The 24,048-nt window shown below is 38.7% G+C and overlaps 1 protein-coding gene across 3 annotated transcripts in view; it reads right to left on the bottom strand.

Moving 5' to 3' along the window:
- EGLN1 (egl-9 family hypoxia inducible factor 1) overlaps window positions 1–24,048 on the bottom strand; it is a 109,710-nt gene that overhangs the window by 5,842 nt on the left and 79,820 nt on the right. For 2 of the 3 annotated variants that reach the window (XM_037025587.2, XM_073241289.1), the window contains exons 2-3: window positions 3,610–3,729; window positions 466–602 (exon numbers count right to left, since the gene is read on the bottom strand). In XM_037025587.2, coding sequence (XP_036881482.1) covers window positions 466–602; window positions 3,610–3,729 — 257 coding nt within the window. Of the gene's footprint in view, window positions 1–465; window positions 603–2,776; window positions 2,856–3,609; window positions 3,730–24,048 lie in introns of all 3 variants that reach the window. The other variant, XR_005063286.2, reaches the window with a different exon arrangement.

Here is a 24,048-nt window from a genome sequence, read left to right as displayed (position 1 = left end):
CCCACACAGTAGCCTTTACTTTTCTTTCTTCTACACTTTTTTTCTCTACTTCTACGCTCTAGGTACCTCTTATTTTCCTCTCTGTATCACTGCTCTATAGCATCTTTCTCTCCCCGCAACCCCACCACCTTTTAAAAAACTGCTCTTTTCCTTCTCTGTCTAATCTTTGTATCCCCCAAGTGAAAACTCTCACACAACCAGTGGGGGACAGCAGTAAAGAGATGTGCAAATCAAGGAGGCAGGCCAAAAACAAGCCTGTGCTTTCATTTGTCACCCCAGACAAGGAGTGGCTGTGCACAACAAGTCACACACATTTAGTACTATTGTAGTGAGTCTCATACAATTATTCAAATTAGAAGTGATGACTGCAGCATTATGGCAATGGTAACTGAAGGACAGCAAGATGATCTACCCCCTCCTATCCTACCATATGCTTTACCAGTGTTTTCTTTAAAGGAATATTACCTTGTAGCATATGCTGGTTGTACTTCATGAGGGTTGCGGCGGTCAGACCAGAAAAACAGCAGTCTATCAAATTTGGGTTCAATGTCAGCAAACTGGGCTTTGCCTTCTGGAAAAATTCGAAGTATACCTCCACTTACCTAGGAAAAGAGCCAAGTATGTAAGTATGAGTAACCACGGGTGCTTCAAAATTAAATTTGGGTGGGTGGGGGGACCACTTCAGTGAATCAAAATTCTTAATTAGGCTGCTCACAGTGTATCTCAAAGAACAAGGCATGAAGGTGGGCAGAGATTCCAAGCATGTACACTGACCTAGGGAAAATTCATTTCTTGTTTCAGGGATTTTTGTAAATACTTGAGGCAGATGAATATTACCTGAATTTCAAAGTCTTAAAATAACATTTGAAAGTTTTAATAACTGGAAAACATTTCTTATTTATGTATGTTAATGATGTGCTTAGCCTATTCTTAAAATGTATCCATTTCAAATCATCTTGAATAAATTACTACAAATGGTTAAGTATGTCAAATAAATAATTTATTATATTTAAAGTTGAATGCATAATTAAAAAGACAGCCACAAATTTAATGCCTCTGATTTATGGAATTAAGTTTATCCGTAGAAAGTATCATCATTTATCATCAGCATCATACCACTGTGGCCACTATTAGAAACTGTAGCTCAATCGCCCCTTCCAGTCGGGGCCTGACAGCAATATTACCTGCTTAAAAAGCTGGATTCCACCCAGAAAGGATTATTACTAATTTCCCACACATAAATCCTTTGTTTTGGGGAATCAGATGGACTCATCTACTCATCCCAATACTGAATGAATGTCTGTTGTTCTGGGATGGGTGGTGGGCCCCAGGTGCAGAGCAGGGAATAATGTAGGCAGATGCTGTCCTGGCAATTATAATCTGGGGGAAATTAAAGTGAGGCAAAACCCAACCAACTGAGTAGTCTTTACCCGTGAAAAACTAAACTTCCATGCAGGTAGTCTCTTAAAGTGAAAGGAACTTTAACTCCAGACTCATGGAGGTTGAGCCTATTCCTAGAATCCATAGTTAGAGTAGTTGTTTATCAGGTTCATCCCCAAGGAAGTTAAATTCAAGCCACTGCCCACTACCTTCCTCTGGTTCCAATGTTGCTGGGCAAGTACCCCAGCAACTGTGCCTTCCTGTGGTTCCACTGTTGCTCTAATTTAATTCAATTTCTAAAGACCTTCTGGACTGTGACCCACAACATATGTTCTTTCCTTTCCCTGCCCCCTTTCCTTTGACCGTAGTAACTGAATAATCAAAAGGTGATCTGCTGGAATCTTATAAAAAGAGACAGTTTAAGTTTCCAGTCTTCCTCTGGGAAACCTTCCCTGACCTCTGAATTAGATGGCCCTCCCATCCGCCCACAGAGCAATCTGTCCTGCACTTGGTGTACTTGTCAATCTAATGATCTGTACTCTCCACTAGATCTCAAGCTCTATAAGGGCTATTACTACTGCCTCTCTATCTCTAGCACCCAGAACATTGTCTGACACACAGTACATATATAGCAATCCTGCAACAGAAGTTTTCAGTTCTACATATTAAAGTACTAATAAGGACTTCTGTCTGCTTACATACTAATTTAAAAAATATATATATATATATAAATGATTTTGGCTAGGTACTATGAAAATAAAAAGGAAATCAAACCTAGAAAGAACTTTATAAAATATAGAAGTTAGGAGTTGACCAAGCATTACTGGGCTTTCTAGATATTCACAAAATCTGGAAAAAACTTTTTCTTAAGATTTAGCCAAAATTACACCAATCTGTTTTGTGCATTGGGCTCAAGGTGATTCCAAAATTTATTTCTCTATTTCAAACTTCAAAAGCTGTAACAGAACAACTATGCTTGTTCACACAATACCTCAAAATCAGATTAGCAGTAAAACTTACCTCCATTTTGAACTTGGACCAGGACAGATGAAACTCTTTATGATATAGAAAGATTACTAGAGGACTATGACCATATCCTCAATATTAGGTTTTTTACACATTAAGATGTGGTGGTTTCCCCAATGATATTGTATTAACTTGGAGTGGTGAGAGATGGTAAGCATACTTACCACTGTGAGCATTTTGTAATGTATATGAACATTGAATCACAATGCTGTCCACCTGAAACAACTGCAGTACTATGTAAACTATATGCCAACAAAGAATAAATAAATAAAAGTAAAAACAGACTTGTTTCCATTTGCGTGTTTTGTGTGTGGAGGTTGGGGGTGGGGGAAGGCAGTGTTTTAAAAGCTATTTGATTTTTAAAAATTACCCTGGCTCCTCAGGTGTGTTCAATCTATGAGAATCCACTGGGCTATCCACTGTGTTCACTTTTTGATTTGAATATTTTCCTTCAATAAAAGAAAATAAAAAATGATTTTTAAAAATATCAACCAAAAAATTAGTTTATACAATCTCCAGTGCAATAACACATGACATACATCTTAAGTTTAAATCACTTAAACTTAAGTGAAACTCGGGCTAATATTAAGGGACTATGTACATAAAACAAGAGAGATTAAATGTACTGCATATTGTGGCTGGCTTATAGGATTTGTCAGTACTGATGAACTTCTAGTTTTTCCATAATCATGGAAGGAAAGAATCCTGCCTCCAATCTTCAACAACCCAATGCCAGGTAACATCTCTATAACAACGTGAAGAATGAAATACAGGATATTGTAGTACATAATCCATAATAATTATACACAATCTTCCTCAAAAGTCCATTATAACACAGTCATTCACAGAAGTGTTTTTATAAAAACTATTAATAAGAATGTATTTAAAAAAATAACATTTTTTGTAAAAGCCAAAATTTTGGATGAATGCTTCAATATACGAAGATAAGGGAATTCACTGAGAAATATAAGTATTTGTTTCATTTTATAAAGATTCACTAATACCTGAGTGACTGAAACAAATGTAAGAAAGAAATTTTTTTTTAATGCTTAATATTTTGTATTAGATTTTCTGGATAAGAAACAATTTTTTTAACAGTTCTATGTGTTCAAGACAGTCTCACCGATGAAGAGTATGAATCTTAATAATTGTGAGAAAAAAATAACTGTGAGAAAAAAACAAAGGCTCAATTAAATTGCATACCTTGGCATCCCAGTCTTTATTAAGATAATATATACATGTCACACATCTTCCATCTCCATTTGGATTATCAACATGACGTACATAACCCGTTCCATTGCCTGGATAACAAGCAACCATGGCCTGTAATAATAATAATAATAATAATAATAATAATAATAATAATAATAATAATAATAATAACAACAACAACAATAATAATAATAATAATTCTTAAAGTCCATGTTTAAACAAAAAGGGAAAATGGATTATAGAAGTGATCTCTGATTTTTGGCTACTGTGACTTGTGCTTAAATTCCCTCTAGTAAAAATCCTATTTTGTAGATAAGAAGAGGCACAGAGATTCTACGGAGAACACAAGGGTAAGATGATGAATAATCCAGCAATCCAAGGCCTGGTGGATTTGGCTGTGCTCTGATGGAAGAGCTGACACTCAAAGGCCGGGTGCAGCGCTGCTGTGAGCTGTCACCAGCCAGCTGCCCTACTTAAAACCCCAAAGGTCAGTGGAACCCATGTTCATGATCTTTATTCATACTGATAATCCAGATCAAGGGAGTTTTTGTCTTGCTCTATGGGAGACTTCTCCCCTGCGAGCTTCCCACAGAATACCTGTACTGCTGCTCACAATGTCTTCGAATGTCACCCATTTGGAATGGTACCATAATTTAGAAGGTCAGCTTCAAACATTACCTCATTTAATGTCAGTGATTAAAAAAAAAAGGCTAAATGATAAAATCAGCATGTGACTAACCCCTCTTCAAATCAGAAAGAAAGTCATTTTTTTCACTCAGATTATATAACAAGATGTAGTTCAGAAGACTGCTGCATGTTAATAAGAATTAAGGTGAAAGAGAGGGCCAAAATTAAAAGCACCATATACTGATGTGTTCCAGGAATGTAGTATATAAGAATCAAATGAAATTAGTAGGGATGATTAAAAAATAAGTCTCAGGAATTCTGAAGAATACAAGAACAAAGTCAAAAATTATTCTTGAAACATTCATTTCTCCAATATTTATTTCCCTAATATGTATCAAAATCAACTCTCAGTATTAATGTCAACAAATTAGTATAAAGTTATCAGTTATGAAATTATATCATTATTTAAGATAAACGGAATGCTAGTTTTTAAAATTCATATTCAACTAATTAGTAAATAAATCATGAGGTGTTCCATCTCTAGACTAGGAAGCATTTTAAACATGAATGCTTAAAAATAAAATCACAATTTCATAGACACTCTGAACCAACTGCCCTTTATCAGAAGCAGAATTTTTGGTGCATATTACATATGCTTCTATTTCTCCTGGTTCCGGACAGACTTAAATTCCTCCTCTTAGGACCTGAGCTTGGGAATAAGAGGGAGAATGGCATGGGTTTTGTGGTTTAATAATGCTCCATAAAAGAGAAACACAAACAATTTCTGGGTCATTAGCTGCTAAGGAAAGGCACTAACCTATTTGTGATTAATTAATATGATTATGGTGAATTAACGAATACATTTTTATTTAGAAAAGAATGGAAAAAAACAACAACTTGAACTCTTCCCTGAAGTGATCTCATCTCCAGCAAGTTCACTCAGGCCTCTACAACTGTCTGATCCCAGCATCTAACCTCAGTATCTCTTGTGCAAAGCATGAAGGGAAAATCTCCATTCACCCACCCCATCCCAACCCATCCATCCATTTAACAAATACCTCTTGAGCATCTACTATGTATATTAAAGTCCTTAGTGCTTAAACAGTGAATAAAGTAGACAAAGCTCCTTGCTTTCATTTATTACAGAAGTTAGTATAGTGGGATAAATAACAACAAACAAATAGATATATAAAATAATGTTATGGTAGTGATAAATTCTCTTTCATAAGGCTGAAAAAAACTAAGTCAAAGGATATAGAAAATGACGGGACAATTTTCTACAACAGTGGTCAGGGAAGACGGCTCTGAGGATCTTCCACATGAACAGAGACTTAAATGGAGTAGCAAGGGGGTAAGCATACCCATCAGAGGGAAAATGAGTGCAAAGGCAGATGGCTGGCCAGGGTGGAGAACAACAAGCCAGCTGGGAGAGAATGAGCAAGGGCAAATAATGATCAGAGGGTGTCCAGCAAGCCATGGTGAGGACTCTGGATATAGTTCTGAAAGTGACAGGAAGCCCCTGGAGAATACATCTGATTACTGCTTTAAAAAGGTCAGTTTTTAACAGTTTGCAATAACCTCAATATTATCCAATTCATAACATTTATTGGATGTTCACTATTTGTCAAGTACTATTCTAAGTAATTTATGTGTACAAAACTCATCTGGCACTACCATATGAGGTGAAGAGTATCATCATCCTCACCTTCATTTGACAGTTAAGGAAACTGAGGCCTAGAAAGGCTAATTAATGTTCTCAGTGTCACATGGCAGAAGGTCCAGTGATGAACTATGGCAATCTGGTTTCAGAATCCATGTAATTAACCACTGTACTAGGTTTCAGGGAGGCAAACAGTGACAAGAAGATGGCTAGTTGGCTAGTGCAGTTTCTAGGAGAAAAACAAGAGGCTGAACAGGGTGGCAAGGGGGATATATCTGAAGATAGAAAACCAATATGATTTGCTAATGAATTGAAAGTGGATAGTAGAGGAGTCAACAATGACTTAGAGGTTGTCGGCCAATGTAACTGAATGAATGGAGTGAATTATTTACTAAAACGGAAACAGTACATGAAAGCGCAGTATTAACAACATGCATAGGGTAGGAAGGGGGTTTCTTAGCAGTGTCCAGACATCTCAGACCAGAGCGAAACTGAAGGCACCAGGACTCTGTATCAGTCACTTCAAAACTGCTTTCCTGAGAGCCCTAGGGCTACACGGAGATTCCAGAGGCCAGGGACAAGGGATGAAGTGAAATGATAATAGGCCAAACAAGCAGGTTTTGCCTCAACCTTCAACTAGGGGCAGTATTTATCTGTTTCATTTATTTGAATTCCAAGTGAGACTTTGAAAAAATAAAAGATGCAATGAGAACAATCATGTTAGTTAAATTTTACAATCCCTGATACAGGGCAATTACCACCACCTAAATGTATCACTTGAGGTGGACATAACCACTTTAGCCTTACCTGGTGTCCCTTAGGTCCCTTCAGCTCCTCTCTGGTGTTAGGGACACTGCCATATGAAGAGAAAGGAAGGAAGGAAGAGGGGTTGAGTGCTGAACAGGCCCTGCCCTGAATCTGCCACCTCAACTTGTCAGTACCAGCTCTAGGAAAGGTAGCATACCATCATTGTAAAAAGGATAACATGGAAAATATGAGTGCAACAGAGCAAACTAGAATGCGTATCAATAAGACAGCTTAATGCTGGTAGCTCTAAAGTGGAGTGCTATATAAACGGGAAGGAAGGCAGCCAATACCGCCTGGGTAGAATAAGGATTCCAGTACAAGGACAAGCCCCTCTGTTCCTGTAACAAGAGACTTTCAAGGGAGAAGGGAGAGCCAGAGCCTGTGCACACCCAGAAGAAAGATTGTTCTGAAGATCTGAGGCCTGAAAGAGCCAAATCCCCAGATGTTCTGAAGAAAGAGAAACTTTGTGGGAAATTTGCAAAGATTTGGAAGGGTCATGAATTCATTCAAATAACTGTGTAGTCTGATAATGATACACTGAAACTGCATGTGGTAATTCATGCCTGTGCTGAGACTTTTCTCCATTTGGATTTTATTAGATTTTTAGAAAACATAAAAATGATATTTCTATGTCTTATGAAATCTGGCAGCTTACTGTGTTTAAAACCAGTATTCACATTTAAAAAATATATATTCTTAGCTATTTAAACATAAGCAAAACAATGAAATACTATTTTTTCATTTGATATGAAAATACACAATTGAGGACATTCTTAAGATAACAAACACCATAAATTTGTTTTTTATTCTAAGAATAAAAGGAAAGAAGAGGGTTGTGATACCTCTGTGGAATCTGAAGACATTTATTTCTGGCATTGGAAGGTTTTTATTCAATATGAAGTTGAACCAGGAAACTAAGAAATTTTTTTCCGTTTTGAAATGAATTATTTTAAAACACTGATTCAAACCTAAGAGAACTAAAATTATATGGGCTCTATAAAGTACTATTTTTACCCTGAATGAGAAGGTTTATTACTTGAAAAGTTATCCTATTAGAATACGGTGCCTCAGAGCACATGGCACTGCCCCATGCAGATGTCCACAGAGATACTGCAAGACAGACATGGTATCTCATTCAGTCTGCATGATGAACTTATGAAGTAGGTACAATTAATCACTCCATAACTGAACTATAATGAGAAAAGAAAACTTGCCAAAGTTCACCAAGACTCTGAGTGGCAGAGATGGGACATGGACTGAGGCAGAACCTCTTCCTTCTGTATCCTTGCTCAGTTCCTGTTCCAAGGAAGCTACGCAGAGTCTGACCAGGGGTTCAGATGCAATTGGCAAGGGGGTGCTCTGATGGCTCCCCTTCCACCACAGAGCCACAGACTGCAGATGTGCTACAGGAGGCTGTGCCAACACTATGGTTACACTTTTTAAGTCTCTTCCCCAACCATTCCCAAAGCACACCCCCCACCACCATCACCACCTCTGTGGTTTATTACACAAAATCATTAAAGTATGGGGAAAAAAACAGTTCATCAAATGAACTGGACTAAGAGAAAGTTGGTATTTACTACAAGAATAATCTAATTTTTAAAGCTGCAGTTTTCAAAAATACCTGTTTAGTTTAGGTCAATCTCATTTCCCAAAAGATACAATTAGGAACTATAAAAAGTTATTAACTTTGTTCATTGCATTAATTAGCATAATAAATTGGGGGTAACAGAGAAGGGCAACAATCTACATGCACTTACAATTTTAAAGCTTTGACTTATTTTGCTCAACTTTAATAACATGTAAATAACATATCTCACAATAAACTCAAGACTTTCATTTTGGCAGACAGATTTTTCAGATCTCTGTCATGGAAAAAAATAAAACTAGCACTGAAAAAAAAGGATGTGCCGGTAAGAATGAGGGCAGTTTCTCTTGTTAACAAGCCTCCAGTCCACATGGGCCAACAAAGACCATTTAGATCAGTATTGCATAAAACTTACTCAACCAATTCCAAGTACAGAGAGAAGAACCTAAAAAGAGGTACTAAGAGAGTATTGTGACAGATCATGGCAGACTTACAGAAGAAGTAGCATCTGAGCTAAGCTTAAAAGAAATATGTAAGCTGGAAAAGAAGGCATTTCAGAGTGAATTTTATAAGGGAAGTTTTAAACTCAAGAAAATATAGAACACATTTGGTGACAAGGAATATTCAGATTTGAGAAGGGGGAGAAAACTGAAGAGGTCAGAAGGGCCAGACTGTGGACAAACCTGAGTGCTCCATGAGGAATGCGGCAGTTATCCCACAGGCAGAGGGAAGCCATTGTTTCTGGGCAAGTGAGCAAGATGATCACAACTGTGCTTCAGGAACACCACAAACAGGGGGCAAGATAGATCTGGGCGAGGGGGAAGGGGAATGAAAGTCACCAAGATGACCAGTCAGGACAATACTGAAATAGGTAACGAAAAGCAGGGACAGCCTCCCTTAGAGGAGGGACTTTGGGAAGGGTGGGGAGAGGGGGAAAGTGGAGCCAGATGGAAAATTCACAGGAGAACAGTGACAGATCTTGCTTGTAAGAGCTTTCACAGATGGAGCAGAGAATGGGGTGAAATCAAAGATTTCGCTTAAGAGCCTTAAGAGGTCTGTCGGGTTGAGATTAACCTTCCATTAATGGAAGTAGGGAACATGGATTTGGGAGAGATGGCTTCATTCATTTGGACATACTAAGTTTGCCATGCTGTTAGGCCATCCAGGTGGAGATGTTCAAAGGACAGCTGGAAATGTGAGTCTGGAATGCTGCAAAGAGGTCATAACTGGAGATGGGAATTGAGGAGGCATCATCACATAGGATGGCTGAAGCCATGTGGCTGCAAGAGATTCCAAGAAGAGAGGGTAGGGAGAAAATGAAAGAACAAAGGACAGGAGAGATTAAAGATGGTGGCATGAGAGGTGAGACAGAGGCCTCCTCCCAAAATCACATACAATATGGAAATATAATTAATACAACTAATCCTGAAAGAGCAACAGGAAAGAAGGCCATGCCAGACTGCATACACCTGGAGAACAGAGAAGACCTCATGAAGCAGGGTAACATACCGAAATCATGATCTGGTGGGATCCAAGCCCTATCCCCATGCCAGCTCACCGGTAGGAGGAAGAGAAACAGAGCGGGGAGGAGTGGAGGCCTAAGACTGCTGAACACTGAGCCATGGATATCTGCTCTGGGAGCATGAACCCACATTGCATAGTGCTGTGGTTATTACTGGGGTTAGAAAGCTAAGGCAGGGGGGAATACCTGGAGAGACTGAGATTCCAGCTGCTGTGGAAAACAGGGGTCCACATCTGGCTGCTCTGGGATGAAAGAAAGATGGGCAGTCTGAGAGACTCCCTAACAGTGAGAGGACTGCTAAAGGGTAAAGGGGCAAGGATTGCACAGAGCTTACAGCTCAGGAAAAAGGCAGGTGGACAAAACTGTCTGGGCACACTATGCCGAGAAGGTTGGGAACTTTCAGGATCTTCAGACGCTCCAGCCCCCTGGATGGCTACACAGCTCCAAGGCCCCCCACCATGATATGCAGCCTGCTGTGCCTTCCTCCCAGCCATCCCACACTGGCTCGCAAACCAGCAGCCCCTGCCCTGGTGTCAGGCCACCCAGCAGAAAGCCCCACCTATGGCATCTACAAAAGCAAAGCATACAGGCTTACACCTGTGTGCTCAGCCCACTGGTGCTGGCAGTGGAGACAGTTATAGCATCAGGAAGCAGGAAACAGCTATTTCCTCCCCCCAGGCAACAGCAGAGCTTCCCTGTGACCCCTGACATTGCTCCAGGGGCTGAGCAGCTCCAGAGATTAGAGCCTCTGGTCATGACAGGGCATCACATTCAAATATGAAACATCAAAGGAACCTGGTTCAAACCAAAATCCCACAAACACCAGAAAAAGGAATGAGTGAAACTGAATTCATCAATCTTCCTGAATGAGATTTCAAAATAAATATCATAAACATGCTCGTGGAGGAACAGAAAAATATTCAATAACTCAGAGAAGAATTCTGGTTGGAGATTCAATTATTACGGAACACAGTATCAGAAATGAAACATACAATGGAGGTATTTAAAAGTAAATTTGATGTAGTGGAAGAGATGGTAAATGGAATAGATATTAGAGAAGAGGAATACAAAGGAGCTAAGGCACAGAGAGGATCTCTGAGAATGAATGAATGTTGAGAGAACTGTGTGACCAATCCAAATGGAACAATATTCACATTGCAGGGGTACCAGAAGAAGAAGAGAGAGGAAAAGGAATAGAAATGTCTTTGAGGAGGTAATTGCTGAAAACTCCCCCAATCTGGGGAAGGAAATAGTCTCTCAGGCCATGGAGGTGCACAGATCTCCCAACACAAGGGACCCAAGGAAGACAATACCAAGACATACAATAATTAAAATGGCAAAAATCAAAGATAAGGATAGACTATTAAAAGCAGCCAGAGAGAGAAAAAAGATCACATACAAAGGAAAACCCAGCAGGCTCTCATCAGACTTCCCAGCAGAAAACTTAGAGGCCACAAGGGAGTGGCATGATGTAATTAATGCAATCAAACAGAAGGGCCTCAAAACAAGTATATGCTACCTGGCAAATTATAATTTAAATTTGAAGGAAGGATTAAACAATTTTCAGATAAGCAAAGGCTCAGAGAATTTACCTCCCACAAATCACCTCTACAGTGTATTTTGGAGGGACTGCTATGGATGCAAGTGTTCCTGGACTAAATAGCTGTCACCAGAGGAAATAAAACCACAGTAAAGAAAGCAGAACAATTAATTTTGAAGCAGATGCAAAATCAAATCAATTGCCCCCAAAGTCAGTCAAGGGATAAAGAAAGAGTATAGAATATGATACCTAATATATAAAGAATAGAGGAGGAAAAAAAGGAGAGGGAAATAAAAGAACCTTTAGATTGTGTGTGTAACAGCATGTTGAGTTAAGTTACATTGTTAGAAAGTAAGGAAATTACACTTGAAACTTTGGTAACCATGAATCTAATGCCTGCAATGGCAATAAGTACATAACTATCGAAAATCACCCTAAATGTAAATGGTCTGAATGCACCAATCAAAATATATAGAGTCACTGAATAGATAAAAAAACAAGACCCATCTACATGCTGCCTACAAAAGACTCACTTCAAATCCAAAGACATACACAGACTAAAAGTGAAGGGATGGAAAAAATGTTTCATGCAACTAGTAGGGAGAAAAAAGCAGGAGTTGCAGTATTTGTATCAGACAAAATAGACTTCAAAACAGGAAATTCATAAGAGACAAAGAAGGACACTACATATTGATAAAGAGGTCAGTCCAACAAGACGATATAGCCATTATAAATATCTGTGCACCCAACACAGGATCACCTACATATGTGAAACAAAAACTAAGAGAATTGAAGGGGGAAACAGAATGCAAGCATTCATTTTAGGAGACTTCAACACTCCACTCACTCCAAAGGACAGATCAAACTGACAGAAAATAAGCAAGGAGACAGAGGCACTGAACAACGTATTAGGAGAGATACACCTCACAGACATATACAGAACATTCCGCCCTAAAGAATAATGAGAGAAGAGTATGAAAAATTATATGCTAACAAACTGGATAACCTAGAAGAAATTGATTACTTTCAAGAAAAATACAACCTTCCAAGGCTGACAGAGGCAGAAACAAAAATTGGAACAGACCAATAACCAGCAATGAAGATGAACTGGTAATCAAGAAACTACCTAAGAACAAAACTACCTAAGAACAAAACTCCCAGACAACATGGCCTCACTGCTGAATTTTATCAAACATTTACTGAAGACCTAAAACCAATCCTCCTTAAAGTTTTCCAAAAAGTAGAAGAAGAGGGAATAATCCCAAACTCATTTCATCAGGCCAGGATCACTCTAATACCAAAACCAGGCAAAAACACCACAAAAAAAGAAACTTACAGACCAATATCCCTGATGAACATACATGCAAAAATACTCAACAAAATACTGGCAAACCGAATTCAAAAATACACCAAAAAGATCATCCATCATGATCAAGTGGGAATCATCCCAGGGATGGAAGGATGGTACAACATTCGAAAACCCATCAACATCATCCATCACATCATCAAAAAGGACAAACACCACAAGATCATCTCCATAGATGCTGAAAAGCATTCGACAAAATTCAACATCCATTCATGATAAAAACTCTCAACAAAATGGGTATAGAGGGCAATTATCTCAACATAATAAAGGCCATATATGACAAACCCATAGCCATCATCATGCTTAACAGCAAAAACCTGCAATCTTTTCCTTTAAGATCAGGAACAAGACAAGGATGCCCACTCTCCCCACTTTTATTCAACATAGTTCTGGAGGTCCTAGGCAAGGCAATCAGAAAACACAAAGAAATAAAAGGCATCCAGATTGGTAAGGAAGAAGTTAAACAGTCACTGTTTGCAGATGACATGATATTATACATAAAAAGTCCTAAAGAATCCACTCCAAAACTACTAGATCAAATATCTGAATTCAGCAAAGTTGCAGGATACAAAATTAATACACAGAAATGTGTTGCATTCCTATACACTAATGATGAACTAGCAGAAGGAGAAATCAAGAAAACAATTCCATTCACAGTTGCATCAAAAAGAATAAAATACCTAGGAATAAACCTAACCAAGGAAGTGAAAGATTTATACCCTGAAAACTACAAGACACTCAAGAGAGAAATTAAAGAAGTTACCAATAAATGGAAATACATCCTGTGCTCAAGGACAGGAAGAATTTATATTGTCAAAATGGCCATTGTGCCTAAAGCAATCTACAGATTCAATGCAATCCCTATCAAAATACCAATAGCATTCTTTAACAAACTAGAGCAAATAGTACTAAAATTCATATGGAACTACAAAAGACCCCAAATATTCAAAGCAAACATGAGAAGAAAGAATAAAGCTGGGGGGATTATTCTCCACAAATTTACTACTACAAAGCCACATTAATCAACACAATTTGGTACTGTCACAAAAACAGACATTTAGATCAATGGAACAGAATAGAGAGCCCAGATTTAAAACCAACCATATATGGTCAATTAATTTATGATAAAGGAGCCATGGATATACAATGGGGGAATGACAGCCTCTTCAACATATGTTGGAAAACTGGACAGCGACATGTAAGAGAATGAAACTGTATTATTGTCTAACTCCAAACACAAAAGTAAAATTGAAATTGATCAAAGACCCGAATGTAAGTCAGGAAACCATACAACTCTTAGCAGATAGCATAGGCAAAAATCTACTGAACTTTTTCCTGAACACATCTCCTCAGGCAAGGGAAACAAAAGCAAAAGCGAAGAAATGGTATTACATGAAGCTGAAAAGCTTCTGTTCAGCAAAGGACACCATCAGCAGAACAAAAAGGCATCCTACAGTATGGGAGACTATATTTGTAAATGACATATCCAACAAGGGGTTAACATCCAAAATATATAAAGAACTCACATGCCTCAACATCCAAAAAGCAAATAACCCTATTGAAAAATGGGCAGAGGATATGAACAGACAGTTCTTCAAAGAAGAAATTCAGATGGCCAACAGACACATGAAAAGATGCTCCACACTGCTAATTATCAGAGAAATGCAAATTAAAACCACAATCAGATATCACTCTCACACCAGTTAGGAGCTGGAGGGTATTATGCTTAGTGAAATAAGCCAGGCAGAGAAAGACAAGTACCAAATGATTTCCCTCATTTGTGGAGTGTAACAATGAAGCAAAACAAGAGGAACAAAACAACAGGAGACTCACAAACTCCAAAAAGGGTCTAGCAGTTATCAAAGGGGAGGAGGGGGCATGGCGAAGGAGATGGAGGGAGAAGGGGAATGAGGGGTATTATGATTAGTACACATGGTGTGGTGGGGGATCATGGGGAAGACAGTATAGCAAAGAGAAGACAAGTAATGACTGTGGCATCTTACTACATTGATGTACAGTGACTGCAATAAGATATGGGAGGACTCGATAATATGGGTGAATGTAGTAACCACATTGTTTTTCATGTGAAATATTCAGAAGAGTGTATATCAATAATATCATAAAAAATTGTTTATAAAGAGAATAACAAAGGACAGAATAGACACATTAGGATAAGAACTGCTATATTCCTGATCACAAGACAATGGTTACATAACTGGTCAAAAGTTGACTAATTATAAATGGATTTTGACCAGATTTTTTTATTAATTGTTTTTTTTGGTATCATTAATCTACAATTACAAGAGGAACATTATGTTTACTAGATTCCCCCCATCACCAAGTCCCCCACACATACCCCATTACAGTCTCTGTCCATCAGCGTAGTAAGATGCTGTAGAGTCACTACTTGTCTTCTCTGTGTTATACAGCCCACCCCATGCTGCCCTCATTATACATGCTAATCATAATGCCCCCTTTCTTCCCCCCCTTATCCCTCCCTCCCCACCAATTCTCGCCACTCCCTTTCTCTTTGGTAACTGTTAGTCCATTCTTGGGTTCTCTGAGTCCGCTACTGTTTTGTTCCTTCAGTTTTTTCTTTGTTCTTATATTCCACAGATGAGTGATATGATTTGATACTTGTCTTTCTCTGCCTGGCTTATTTCACTGACCATAATACCCTTTAGCTCCATCCATGTTCTTGCAAATGGTAGGATTTGTTTTCTTCTTATGGCTGAATACCATTCCATTGTGTATATATACCACATCTTCTTTATGCATTCATCTACTGATGGACACTTAGGTTGCTTCCAATTCTTGGCTATTGTAAATAATGTTGTAATAAACATAGGGGTGCATATGTCTTTTTCAAACTGGGCTGCTGCATTCTTAGGGTAAATTCTTAGAAGTGGAATTCCTGGGTCAAATGGTATTTCTATTTTGAGCTTTTTGAGGAACCTCCATATGGCTTTTCACAATGGTTGAACTAATTTACATTCCCACCAGCAGTGTAGGAGGGTTCCCCTTTCTCTACAACCTTACCAACATTTGTTGTTGTTTGTCTTTTGGATGGTGGGGATCCTTAATGAGGTGAGGTGATATCTCATTGTGGTTTTAATTTGCATTTCTCTGATGACTAGCAATGTAGAGCATCTTTTCATGTGTCTGTTGGCCATCTGAATTTCTTCTTTGGAGAACTGTCTGTTCAGCTCCTCTGAACATTTTTTTATTGGATTATTTGATTTTTGTTTGTTGAGGTGCATGAGCTGTTTATATACTTTAGATGTCAACCCTTTATTGGATCTGTCATTTATGAATAGAGAATACCATATTGTAGGATGCCTTTTTGTTCTATTGGTGGTGCCCTCTGCTGTACAGAAGCTTTACAGCTTGATGTAGTCCCACTTGTTCATTTTTGCTTTTGTTTCCCTTGCCTGGGGAGATATGTTCATGAAGAAGTTGTTCATGTTTATGTCCAAGAGATTTTTGCCTATGTTTTTTTCTAAGAGTTTTATGGTTTCATTACTTACATTCAAGTCTTTGATCCATTTTGAATTTACTCTTGTGTATGGGGTTAGACAATGATCCAGTTTCATTCACTTACATGCAGCTGTCCAGTATTGCCAACACCAGCTGTTGAAGAGGCTGTCATTTCCCCATTGTATGTCCATGGCTCCTTTATCATATATTAATTGACCATATATGTTTGGGTTAAGATATGGACTCTCTATCCTGTTCCACTGGTCTGTTGATCTGTTCTTGTGCCAGTACCAAATTGTCTTGATTACTGTGGCTTTGTAGTAGAGCTTGACGTTGGGGAGCGAGATCCTCCCAACTTTATTCTTCCTTCTCTGGATTGCTTCGGCAATCCATTTGGGGTCTTTTGTGGTTCCATATGAATTTTAAAACTATTTGTTCCAGTTCATTGAAGAATGTTGTTGGTAATTTGATAGGGATGGCATTGAATCTGTAGATTGCTTTGGGCAGGACGGACATTTTGACAATATTAATTCTTCCTAGCCAAGAGCATGGGATGAGTTTCCATTTGTTAGTGTCCTCTTTAATTTCTCTCATGAGTGTCTTGTGGTTTTCAGAGTAGAGGTCTTTCACTTCCTTGGTTAGGTTCCTAGGTATTTTATTCTTTTTGATGCAGTTGTGAATGGAATTGTTTTCCTATTTCTCTATCTGATAGTTCATCATTAGTGTATAGGAAAGCAACAGTTTTCTGTGTATTAATTTTGAATCCTTGAACTTTGCTGAATGGAGATATTTGTTCTAGTAGTTTTGGAGTGGAGTCTTTAGGGTTTTTTATGTACAATATCATGTCATCTGCAAATATTGACAGTTTGACTTCTTCTTTACCAATGTGGATGCCTTGTATTTCTTTGTTTTGTCTGACTGCCATGGCTGGGACCGCCAGTACAATGCTGAATAACAGTGGGGAGAGTGGGTATCCCTGTCTTGTTCCTGATCTTAGAGGAAAGGCTTTCAGCTTCTCATGGTTCAGTATGATGTTGGCTGTTGGTTTGTCATATATGGTCTTTATTATGTTTAGCTACTTGCCCTCTGTACCCATTTTGTTGAGACTTTTTATCATGAATGGATGTTGAATTTTGTCAAATGCTTTTTCAGCATCTATGTAGATAATCATGTGGTTTTTGTCCTTTTTGTTCACATGGTGGATGATGTTGATGGATTATCATATATTGTACCATCCTTGCATCCCTGGGATGAATCCCACTTGATCATGGTGTATGACCTTCTTGATGTATTTTTTAATTTGGTTGCTAATACTTTGTTGAGTATTTTTACATCTATGTTTATCAGGGATATTGGTTTGTAATTTACTTTTTGGTGAAGTTTTTGCCTGGTTTTGGTATTAGAGTGATGCGGACTTCATAGAATGAGTTTGGAAGTATTCCCTCCTCTTCTGCTTTTTGAAAAACTTAAGGAGAATGGGTATTATGTCTTCTCTATATGTCTAATAAAACTCAGTGATAAATCCATCTGCCCTGGGGCTTTTGTTCTTGGGTATTTTTTTGATTACCAATTTAATTTCATTGCTGGTTATTGGTCTGTTTAGATTTTCTGTTTCTTCCTTGGTCAGTCTAGGAAGGTTGTATTTTTCTAGGAAGTTGTCCATTTCTTCTAGGTTTTCCAGCTTGTTAGCATATAGATTCTCATAGTATTCTCTAATAATTCCTTGTATTTTTGGGGGGTTCATTCTAATTTTTCCTTTCTCATTTCTGATTCTGTTGATGTGTGTGGATTCTCTTTGTCTCTTAATAAGTCTGGCTAGAAGCTTATCTATTTTGTTTATATTCTCAAAGAACCGGATCTTGGTTTCTTTGATTTTTTTCTATTGTTTTATTCTTTTCAGTTTTATTTATTTCTTCTCTGAATTTCATTATGTCCCTCCTTCTGCTGACTTCAGGTCTCATTTGTTCTTCTTTTTCCAATCTCAATAATTGTGACTTTAGACTATGCATTTGGGATTGTTCTTCTTTTTAAAATAGGCCTGGATTCCTATACACTCTCCTCTTAGAATTGCCTTCGCTGCATCCTACAAAAGTTGGGCCTTTGTGCTGTTGTTGTCATTTGTTTCCATATATTGCTTGACCTCTATTATAATTTGGTCATTGATCCATTGATTATTTAGGAGCATGTTGTTAAGTCTCTATGTGTTTGTGAGCCTTCTTGTTTTCTCTGTACAATTTATTTCTAGTTTTATACCTTTGTGGTGTGAAAAGTTGGTTAGTAGGATTTCAGTCTTTTTGAGTTTACTGAGGCTCTTTTTGTGGCCTAGTATGTGGTCTGTTCTGGAAAATGTTCCATGTGTGCTTGAGAAGAATGTGTATCCTGCTGCTTTTGGGTGTAGAGTTCAGTAAATGTCTATTAGGTCCATCTGTTCTAGTGTGTTGTTCAGTGCCTCTCTGTCCTTATTTTCTGTCTGGTGCATCTGTCCTTTGAAGTGAGTAGTGTGTTGAAGTCTCCTTGATTGCATTCTATTTCCTCCTTAATTCTGTTAGCATTTGTTTGACATATGTTCGTGCTCCTGTATTGGGTGCATATATATTTACAATGGTTATATCCTCTTGTTGGACTGACCCCTTCATCACTATTCATTATGTAATGTCCTTCTTTATTTCTTGTTACTTTCTTTGTTTTGAAGTCTATTTTGTCTGATACTAGTACTATAACTCCTGCTTTTTACTCCCTATTGTTTGCATGAATTATCTTTTTCCATCCCTTGACATTTAGTCTGTGTGTGTCTTTGGGTTTGAGGTGAGTCTCTTGTAAGCAGCATATAGATGGGTCTTGCTTTTTTCTCCATTCTATTACTCTGTGTCTTTTGATTGGTGCATTCAGTCCATTTACATTTAGGGTGATTATTGAAAGATATGTCTTTATTGCCATTGCAGGCTTTGGATTCGTGGTTACCAAAGGTTCAAGGGTAGCTTCTTTACTATCTATTCATCTGGCTTAACTTGCTTATTAAGCTATTATAAACACAGTCTGATGATTGTTTATTTCTCTCCCTCCTCCTCCATTCTTTATATGTTAGTTGTTTTATTCTGTACTCTTTTGTGTTTCCTTTCATTGCTTTTCTGCATAGTTGATTTTATTTTTTGCCTTTAGTTAGTATTTGGTTGGTCTTTCTTTAGTGTGGTTTTATTTTCTCTGCTATCATCTATTAGGCTTAGGAGTGCTTCCACCTTAAGCAGTTCCTTTACAATATCTTGTAGAGGTGGTTTGTGGGAGGCAAATTCCCTCAACTTTTGCTTGTCTGGGAATTGTTTAATCCCTCCTTCATATTTAAATGGTAATCATGCTGGATACAGTATTCTTGGTTCAAGGCCCTTCTGTTTCATTGCATTACATATATCATGCCATTCTCTCCTGGCCTGTAAGGTTTCTGTTGAGAAGTCTGATGATAGCCTGATGGTTTTTCCTTTGTATGTGACCTTTTTTCTGTCTCTGGCTGCCTTTAATACTCTGTCCTTGTCTTTGATCTTTGCTGTTTTAATTATTATACATTTGGTGGTGTCCTCCTTGGGTCCTTTGTGTTGGGAGATCTGTGTGCTTCCATGTCTGAGAGACTATTTCCTTCCCCTGTTTGGGGAAGTTTTGAGCAATTATTTCTTCAAAGACACTTTCTATCCCTTTCTCTCTCTCTTCCTCTTATGGTATGCCTATAATGTGAATATTGTTCTGTGTGGATTGGTCACACAGTTCTCTTAATATCCTTTTAATCCTGGAGATCCTTTTATATCTCTCTGCCTCAGCTTCTCTGTATTTCCTGTTCTCTGATTTCTATTCCATTAATGGCCTCTTGCACCTCATCTGGTCTGCTCTTAAGTCCTTCCAGAGATTGTTTCATTTCTGTATTCTCCCTCCCAACTTGATCCTTTAGCTCTTGCATATTTCTCTGCAGGTCCATCAGCACGGTGATGACCTTCATTTTGAATTTTTTTTCAGGAAGATTGGTTAAATCTATCTCCTGAGGGCTTCTCTCAGGGGTTGTCTGGGTGATTCTGGGCTGAACCAAATTCTTCTGCCTTTTCATGTTGATAGAGGTAGTTTTAGGCAGGTAGTGTGTGTGTTACCTGGGAGAACAGAGTCCCTTTCTGCTTACTGGTTGCCCTGCCCTTCTCCACTGCCTGTGCCAGTTACCCACATACTGGGTGCAATCCTTGGGGCAGCCCAGAGCCCCATGGAGAGAGGCAGGCATGCCTGGTGTGGTCTCCTGCGAGAGTGGTGCCCTTTCGCGCCCTGCTCCAGCCACCTACATGCCAGCAGCAGCCCCACATCTGGCCCAGCCAGTTGCATGCTGAGAGGAGGCTCTGAGCAGCTGCTGTGGGTGTGGCCGCTCCCATGCTGCTGTGCCAGGGCTGCACAGGAGTGGGAATGAATGGCAGGCTGCTTATCACAGTGAGGTGCTTCAGGGCTGCATTGCCTCCCAGGGCACTGGGTGCCTAGAGTTCCCCAGGATTCCCTGCTGCTGGGCTGTGTGTGCCAGGATGATTCTGTTCATCTGTGAGGCCCCTGTCCCTTTAAGACTTTCAAAAAGCACTTGCTTTTCTTTGTCCCTGGGAAGTCTGCTGTGGGGACCCGCTCACAGATTTTACTTTTCCATTTCCCTAATATCCAGCACACCATGCAATGTGTGCCTGTGCTCCCAGTGCAGATTACTAGGGCTGGTTATTTAGCAGTCTTGCACTTCCACACCCTCCCCACTCCAACTCCTCTCCTCCCGCTGGTGGGATGGAGTGGGGGAGCACTTGGGTCCCGCCGGGCTGTGGCTTGTATCTTACCCCCTTCATGAGAAGCTGCATTCTCTCAGATGTATATGTAGCCTGGCTGTTGTACTGTATCCTCTGGTCTCTCTGTTAGGCATAGTTTTATTTGTTGTATTTTCAAAAATATATATGGTTTTGGGAGGAGATTTCTGCTACCCTACTCATGCCGCCATCTTCCTAAAATCCCCCTACTAATTGTTTTTAGATTAAGTGTAAATTATAAACAAATATTATAAAACAGAACTTTTAAGGCATTCAGGTTTTTCCTTAAAATGTTTTAAAAGAACTTCTTGTATCATAATATTGTGATCACCAACAGTTTTAGAGCTCCATCACTTTATAAACATCCTCGATACCTCAATAATGAAATTATAAGACTTAAAAGTTTTTTTTTGCCAATATGTTTTCTCCCCACCAGCTTTGTAGAATTACAGATATCTTTCCACTCATTTGCCAAGTCTGGCTATTAAATTTTATTCTTTTAAAGACTGCTCATTTTGGTAAATAAAAATTTATATTATGTTTTAAATACATCTCTATTTATGAAAGTAAACATTTTTCATATTTTTATTGGCCATTTCTTTTGTTAATTGATTACTGACATCCTTTATTCACTTTCCTATTGGGCTGCTCATCCCTTCTCTACTGACTTTTAAGAGCTCTTTAGCTACTACCTTTAGCTATGACACAATTATTTCAACATTTTTACTATGTTCCTACAGAGTATTTTAATACAAGGTAATTATTAATTGTGCAGGAAGGCAGAGTATAGTAATATTAATTAATAAAAATTGAAGTTTTAAAAAGCCCAAGAGATTCTTCTGACCATATTCATAAGAACATGAAAAAAGGAAAGGTAATAAATAGTATTGCCCCAAATTACTCTCCAAGTGGCCCAAGAATGATGGACTGTTTAATCTGAGACCAGACACACTACTTTACTTATTGAGCCATAATTCTGCTCTCTGGCAGCCTTGCAGCCATGCCACCATGTTGCCCAGGGAACTGGGCGGAGCTCTTTATATAGAGTCGATAGCAAAGTATTGCCCACATGTGTGTGGTGAGCTAGCCAACCAGGGCCAGGTGAGAAACCTGGCCACAGGACCTTTCATTATATCCATACAAGAGAAAGAACTTCAATATACATTTAAAAATCAACTTGCTTAAGAGCAATGCTCCTAATAGGCAGTATAATCTAGAGACATATAATGATGACTTACCACTCCTATTTCTCTTTTAGGAATTATTAAATTATACTTTAAAAATTAGGAATCTATCTGGTGTAACAGTTTATATCTGAGCTGTCCAGCTCTTCTGTCAGTACAGACACCTATAATTTGTTAACCTTGGCTGAAAATTCACCAGCTGTGTATAGCTGTCCTCAGGTTCCTAAGCAAGGCTCTGTATTTATGCCACTTACTCACAATACCCCAAACCACAAGCTTGAGAAGGAGGCCTGAGCAACCTCTCCCCACAAGGAGGCTAGGAGTCCTGAGTGGGCCTCAGCCTGATCCCCAACCAGAGAGTTACAGGATTTCACTGCTGTCCACTCAAGATGTTACTGGTAAAACACCTACTCCGGTATGGCAAACTTGATTCATTATTAATGTAACTCTCTGGCAGAGTTTGCAATTTAGCATTAAAAGAAAACTAAAACCAGAATAAACAAAACAAGCACAGCTCCCAGCTGTCTGACATCACATGTACTTCCACACTTCCCGTCCCACTGAGCAGGCATGCCTTAGGCACGGGGATACAAAAATGAAAATTTCAACACCTGTTTCAATTCCAGAGTCCAGAAGAGAGGAGTGACATAAAACTCTTATTTAACTTATTTCAGCGGAGAGTTTAATATGTATCTACTTGTTGTAATGGACTGGAAGGCACAGATTAGGGGGTCCCTGATATTCATGCTGGAGCAGTTAACATCTGCAAAGCCACTACTGGATATACAAAATTATTGTTAATGTTGAAAGTCTTGAATCAAAGACTTCACTCCAGTGAGATAAGTCCAGTATCCTTCTCTCTCCTCAATTACAGTTTGGCAATTAACATAGAGGATAGTGGAAATAGTATTAGAAGAGTGCTGTTCAAGATCTGTGGTTTGGCTACAGATATCACAAAGGGACCAGTGCTCTTATATGGGCACACACACGTCTAAAGAACCCTAAAGTAGCCTATTGTTCTTGGGGACTGTACAATAGGCCTAGGATACCTACTTCAGTGATTAGTTCTCTATAAGGGAATTCTGTTGTCTGATCCCAACTAGGTTAAAACAAATTATAAAATCAGATGAGCACTTCTTAGAATAAAACCTTTCATAAAGGGGTACCTGTCAGAGTTTCTAAAAGGCTGGAAAGGAGGGACCTCACCCAGTTTAGAAACCAGTTTATGAGACTATTTTTGTGCTTGCTTGTTAAATATATTTTTGTTTGCACAGCAGAACTTAGTCTAAGCTTTGCTTTAACAGTAATGTGCTATTTGGAAGCTAGGTTTGGAGGGAGTAGATCTATGTGCTCACTTATCTGTGTAGCCTGTGAGCAGTAACTCTTTCTTCAAAAAGAACCTAGTACCTACACAACTGAACTGGCTCAGGGTGGGTCACAACAGGGAGACAGTTGTGCAAAGGTATCCAGGGAGTGTAATAGATACAATAGGGTTTTATACAAAGTGCCTGGATGAAAGATTAATGCTCTTATGGGAATGGGACAAAAAAGACTTTATGGAGAACATGACAAATGAGCAGTATTTTGAAGGATAAATACAGAAATTTTCCAGAGCAGGGGGAGATTTCAAATACAGGGAAATAGAATATTTGCAAAAAGCAAGAACAAATATGACACCCTGAGAGAAATGCAAAGGGGAAACACTGCTGGAAGGTGAAGTGCTGCTGTGGAGTAGAGGAGATGCAGCAGGAAAGATGCAGAGGCAGATCAGAGGTCTCCTAACCTGCTGAGGAGTTCTGTAGCCAAAGGTGGTCAGTGAGAATTCATTTGGTCTACTTAATATATGATAACCATTTG

Source organism: Manis javanica, chromosome 7 (assembly GCF_040802235.1).
Source record: "Manis javanica isolate MJ-LG chromosome 7, MJ_LKY, whole genome shotgun sequence".
NCBI classification, from domain to species: Eukaryota; Metazoa; Chordata; class Mammalia; order Pholidota; family Manidae; genus Manis; species Manis javanica.
This window is presented reverse-complemented; position numbering and strand designations above follow the sequence as displayed.